This window comes from Trachymyrmex septentrionalis, unplaced genomic scaffold, assembly GCF_001594115.1.
Source record: "Trachymyrmex septentrionalis isolate Tsep2-gDNA-1 unplaced genomic scaffold, Tsep1.0 scaffold39, whole genome shotgun sequence".
NCBI lineage: Eukaryota > Metazoa > Arthropoda > Insecta > Hymenoptera > Formicidae > Trachymyrmex > Trachymyrmex septentrionalis.
The window spans coordinates 212668-218975 of NW_017305557.1; the positions used below are offsets into that span (position 1 = coordinate 212668).

The following is a 6308-nucleotide window of genomic DNA, read 5'->3' on the forward strand; positions in this document are numbered from 1 at the left end:
TTCTTCTCGAAAATCGAGCAATCGTCCGTTCTGGTTGACGATGCGTATCGTTAGATCCGTAATGCTCCGTGCGATAATCGGCAAGTAAATGATCTGCGCTGACTTCTCCGATGTCTTATATTTTGACGGCACGCTCGGCGAAAATTTGTGTATCGTGTGCGCGCTTTTGCCATTGCTGTACGCGCTCGTAATCACATTACATTCTATGCGGATAACATTTACGTTCATTATGTTAATCGACACGTCCGATTCGTGCCATCTTCGCGGCCGCAGTATACGTTTCGACGAGAATCCCAGCAGCAATCCAATGCTGTTGGGCTTGCCAAAATTTATGTTGTATGCACATCTAATCTCGCATCTCATCATGTTGTAGTTTGCGCGGAGCGTAATCGGGTATTCTTCACCCTCGCCATTATCATCAATGGTGTCATTATTGTTATTATCACCACGCACTACGTCAATGGTTTTAAGCATGTCGCGGAGCGGACGTTTTCGTAAAATTGCACGTTCCAAAAATTTATTTATATGTTGCACTTTGTACGAACCCTTGGGAATTGTAATTTCCGCGTTGTTTTTGGCGAAATAAAATTTGTTGTTTGATTTGTTCACGTTCGATATCGTGTGATAAGTCTCAAAAAATCGCCAGACCGAGCTCGTAATCTCCGTCACTCAAATCTATGGCGGGAAAGTAGTTCGCCGCGAGGACGGTGTTCTCCTCGCTCAGCGTAAGCATCAATAATCTGATGGAAAAAGCGTTCGACTAATATTAAGATTTCACAGCACCTCATCGAACTTTTTAAATTCACGCGCGTCTATCATGTGTAAAAACCGCAGACACATCTGTCCGAAGTTCTGATCGTATGTCTGATAGGACGTGCGATTGTATTCTATCGTCGTAGCACCGTTCCCGAAATATCGCACTAGTTCCTTGGGCGGTCGAAAATTACCGAAATTGTCAAAGTGTACGACGCGGTTGTTCTTCTTCGCATAAGCTACCCAGTGAGTACCAGACCTCATCGTCCAGATTCACGATACTGCTTTCGTTTCGGCGCGCGCCGTTTGTCGGTAACGCATGAAAATGCAAAAGTATGGTATGCGCATATGTCTCGCGAGCTCATTCAATTGCACATTGAGTTGCGCCAGACGGCATTTTTATCGTCTCTTCGGCGTTTTTTTTATAGCTACGCTCTGCCCGCGTTTGTATAGTCCGCGTCCGTATTTGTACGGAGCGAGATACAGTCGCGATCCTATTCCATCGTGCGATCGTGACTTGTAGCTCTCCGAGCTGACGTCACTTTGCTGTCGTTTACCACTTTCGTCACGCTGACCGCTTCGCCGATCAAGAATAGAAGCGCGCTCAACATTGGCAGAAACGGTAATGCACCGCCTCGTTTCGCCATCGGAAGTATCTGCTTTTTTGTCGCTTTTTTCCTCGTCATCTTCTTTTTCGGTTTCATATCCATGCCGATCTTGGTTTTGACTTTCATCGCTGCCCAGACGGCAACAGCAGCGGCTCTCTCGCTCAGAGCCGAATCTCTCGCGACGACGCGTCTTAGTGTTTTGTCGACGAGTATGTTACCTTGTCCGCCGCGTGTCTATCGATGAGATCATTGCTCCGAGAATACACAATGTTATGTTCCCGGCACGCCGCGTCTAGCGGATTTATGTCCGCGTTACCTCTGGCTAATCGGTTCGAAAGCCAAGTGCCCGGGCTGTAAAACTGGTAGCCCGGTGTAACTCGAAAAAAAGCGCATTTATCGTTCGATTCAGCAGATCGCCGCGTGACGCTGACATTCGCTACAGTTCTTTATCTTCGATGCGGGACCGTCGATGTGTGTCTGCTGCCACGGCTGATTGTAGTGCTCATTACAGCGACGATAGATGCGAACCTCTGAATTTGCCTTTACGTGTTGCGGAAGCTTGTCCCAGACATGTTCGATGTAGTCGTCCTACACGCGTAAGAGTACGATCTTCGGTATATACCATATTGCAACTGCTCGGCGCTTGAATATTGGAAGGATGCCACAGCGCGAGATATATTTTGCTACTGCGCGATTCGCGGGTTCGCGCGCCTTTAAATAGTCATTCGAGAGCGTGTAGCCTTTAGTGCGAGTATGAAGAAATTCGTGCGGCAGCCGTTGACGGTACGTGTTATAAATTGTGACCCGAAATCGCGAATGAGACAACGCAAAGAAGTGCAAGCACGGCGAAATGCTGCCGAGTACTATACGCGCGATCATTTGCGGCCCGTCGAATTGCAGTAAAATCAACGTTCTCATAAGCTTGTTCGAGAGTCCGAACGGCGTACGTTTCGAGAACATGTACATCTACTCAATATCGTTGCAACAGCTAAAGTATCGATATCTCAAAAATTTATTTACATCTATGGACGAAATCGGCCACTTTTACAATATGTTCTCCAACAACAGCGACGTCATTCCATCGAACAAGGCGCGCTCAAATTCTATTTTTATCTTTGATGACGTGGCATGCGACAAGTAGGATGCGGTGAGAGTATACTTCTCGATGGGCCGCCATGCGAACGTTGACTGCTTCTACCTCTGTCAGACGTACGCAAAGATACCTAAACATCTAATACGCAACAACGCGAACTTACTGATCCTATTCAAACAGGACGGTACGCAACTTGAAAACGATCACGTGAATACCGACATGTCGTACGACGAATTTTGTTTGTTGTGTCGCGACTGTTGACAAAAAAAAATGGATTTTTAATGATAGACAAGGACAGTGCGCTTAAAGACGAGAGATACCAAAAAGGATTTAACGAATTTGCGATATCGTAACGTGAGTCGTTGTCGATACTTCGCCAAAGATGAACATGGCTGATGTGCGCAAGCGTGAAAAAATCGCGAGAGAGGTCCAGAAGACGAGCAATTCGATCCGCAAGAATCATCGCGCTCTAAAAACCGGTAGAATCGAGGAGAACTGTCTAGCATTAGACAGACATTTTAAGTCTATTATCAAACGCTGACAGATCATTGATAGCCCCGATGTGTGTGCGATGAAGAGACAGCTTTTGTTCGATGCTTCGCACCGAGCGGACAACAACGCTCATGACAACGAGATGTTGTCGATTATCGAGGAACTTCGCAAAGCCGGTCTTATTATAAATTAAATCGCGTATCGACGAAATGAGTCAGTCGAGTGATGCCAGCGAGAAAAAATACTTTTGCCCTGTGTATTACGCGTCGAATCATCAAAAAGAGATCCAGCAAAAAGAGAAAAATTAACTCTAAGAGATGTCGACTCGTCGAGGAATTGCACGCTCCGGCGAAAAGAAATTTTCCGCGAAGACGCATCATAGTTCGAGAATACGATGATCTGTGACAGGCTGGTATCCTCGAAATGTGCCCGTATTTGACCTTCAACAGAGGCCAGCACTACATACTCACCGTCATCGATGTGTTGAGCAAGTACGCGTGGGCCGTATCGCTCAAGAGCAAGGATGGAAGCGAGACGGCTAATGCTATTGCTAAGATAATTCGAGCGAGTTGAAGATCGAAAAATTTACAAACGGATATGGCGAAGGAGTTTTACAACGCCGATGTGTAGAAAATCTTGAAAAAACACGACGTTAATTACTATTCTACGTATTCGATGTTGAAAGCATCGGTGGTCGAGCGGTTCAATCGCACGCTCAAAAGCGAGATGTGGAAGATGTTTACATCCAACGGCAAATACAAGTGGATCGACGAGTTGCCGCGTCTCGTATCAGATTACAACGTCCGCAAGCATCGCATTATCGACATGCGATCCGCCAATGTAACTTTCGCGATCGCTGAAAGAGTCTTGGACGGTGTACAGCGCGATAAAAATCGCTGGTCCAGCAAAATTTAAAGTGGGCGATTCGGTACGCGTGAGCAAGTATAAGACGGTTTTTGAGAAGGATTTGCACGCCAAATTGGACCATCGAGGTGTTTACGATCGGTAAAGTGCAGCGTATCAATCCCGTAACCTATCTACTCGAGGACTATCGCGGAAAATCCGTCGCTGGAGCGTTTTACGAGCACGAGTTGCATCGCGCTACTCACCCGGATTTGTATCTCGTGAAGAAAGTACCGCGCAGAAAGAGAGACAAGGTGTACTTCAAATAGTTGGGATTCAATGGATCGCACAATTCATGGATACACAAAAACAATGTCATTTGATAAAATTTTGATTCGTGTATTTTTTTTCTACATATAAAAATATATAGCAATATAAGTATATAAACGTATGTTTTTATTATTCCCCATTCATCTTTGTTTTGAAGTATACAAAACATATAATTATTTGTAACAACTTATATATGGAGCAGAATACATAGGCAGTAATACATAATAGTAATACTTATATAAATGTAAAAAATATAAAGTGTAAATCAAAATAATAGTAATACGTATAAATGATAAAAACATGGGATACATAAAGTGTAAATTAAAATACTAGTAGTATATAATATGTATATAAATGTTAAAAACATATGATATGTATTACTATATGAAAGTACAATGATTGTAATACGTAATAAATGCTATTACATAAACGTAATACTTGTATAAATGTAAAAAAAAGTGTAAATTATAATAGTAATACGTAATACATATAATACACATATTACAAAGGTATCCGCTAATGCCCCCACGGTAACGTCTCCGTCCGATATGACGTATCGTTTGTCATCGTTTGAACTCAGAGCGATTTTCGATTCGGATATCGTGTACACCTCGTGTAATTTAGATCATACACGACTGACGGCGAGTCATTTTGATCTCTTCGTTCAAACACCACGTGTAATTATCGAACGTTATCGTTCGCGCTATTACGTTATTTTTTACACCTTTCACCTTTTTAGTGTCCTTCTTGCCGTCCATCTTTACCGTGTACATCTTTGCTCTGAGTCCAACGAATTCGGCCATTATCGCACTATTGTTCTCTTCTTCATCAGACTGGGTACTTTTTTGTTCGTGAGAGGCATACTGTACACGTTGTCCGCCGGATAATCGCTCGTATCGAATCTATCGCATTTCATAATCTCGTAAACATCGTCGCATTCTATATGATAAATGAGATTGTCCGTGTCGGTGGTCATGATCTTACATGTGTCGCGATACATCGGTGACGTGTACTCGTGGTAAAATTTGTACAAGCAGATTTTCGATATATCGAGTATTCACATATCTTCGTAAATCGGTTTGTTGAACTTCACCTCGAATTTGCGCATTTCGACGGCGATCAAATTTTCTGCAAAGACGCTGCGGTTGTGGAAATTCGGTTTCGAATTTGCTTCCGCGCCGTATCGCCGTATCCCATTTTGTTATTAATTTTACATCGACGTGTTGCGCACATTCTCCATAGTTTTGCCGAATACCGCGTTGTTTTATTTTATACATTAGTTTATACAAATTTTTTTCGAAATCGTTTTTCGCGCGTGTTATAAATTGTGTACTGAGTTCAATATAATGACGGAGCCATGGAGATTGAGCGAATTGTAGCACCAGGTGGATCTTTATTACGCGAAGACTGTGACGAGTACATTGTTGTAGGTTGCGGTAGTGGATGACGTAACGCTGCTTATCGTACAACATCGCTAGAAGTTTATTTTCGCACTTGCCGAGCGGCTTATCGCGCGTTGGGCAGAAAAGTAGGTCAGTGTGTCGGTCGTGTAGATGCTGTGAATACTCGAGATTAATCTCGAGAATATAACCGGTGGGTGAATCCGGAGCGATCTCTCTCACGTCAAAGTTCGCAGCGTCTTCGACCCATCGAAATTCGGCGTATGTAAAAATATGTAAAGGTTGACACATTGCCCATCCGTATAGATTATTCACGTCGTATATAAGGTACGACGACGGTTTCGATGGATCGAACGAACACATGTACTTGTTATTAGCTTGCGCGTATCTGCCGGAGCATTGACTGAGGCCGTCGCGTATACCGCGCTCGAACATGACCATATCAATGTCGATGAGCAACTCAAATCTTACACTTGTATGTTTCAGCATGGCGTCCCATGTAAAACCTAGCAGTGTATACGAGGGGGGACCCAAAAAAAACGGGAATTTCGTCATAACTTCTTTATTTCTCAATATTTTAACACCAAATTTTAATCACCTTCAAAGTATTCGCCATTGACCACAACGCACTTCTCCAAACGATTCTTCCATTGTTCAAAACAGTTTTTAAATTCACTCATCGGGATGTCCTTTAAGCCTTCCAGCGATTTTTGTTTCACCTCCTCCACAGTGGCAAAACGCTTTCCTTTCATATTCCTTTTGAATTTGGGGAACAAAAAGAAGTCACAG

The 6308-nt window shown here is 43.4% G+C and overlaps 2 protein-coding genes across 3 annotated transcripts in view; one reads left to right on the forward strand and one right to left on the reverse strand.

Annotated features, from left to right (window-relative positions):
• The window catches only part of LOC108750944, a 297617-nt gene that overhangs the window by 67261 nt on the left and 224048 nt on the right, over window positions 1-6308 (forward strand). The gene's annotated exons all lie outside the window — the stretch shown is intronic.
• The window catches only part of LOC108750943 (histone-lysine N-methyltransferase SETMAR-like), a 1768-nt gene continuing 1515 nt past the window's right edge, over window positions 6056-6308 (reverse strand). Inside the window, exon 2 of one of the 2 annotated variants that reach the window (XM_018490820.1) lies at window positions 6056-6238. In XM_018490820.1, coding sequence (XP_018346322.1) covers window positions 6110-6238 — 129 coding nt within the window. In that variant the 3' untranslated portion in view covers window positions 6056-6109. The remainder of the gene's footprint in view (window positions 6239-6308) is intronic. The other variant, XM_018490821.1, reaches the window with a different exon arrangement.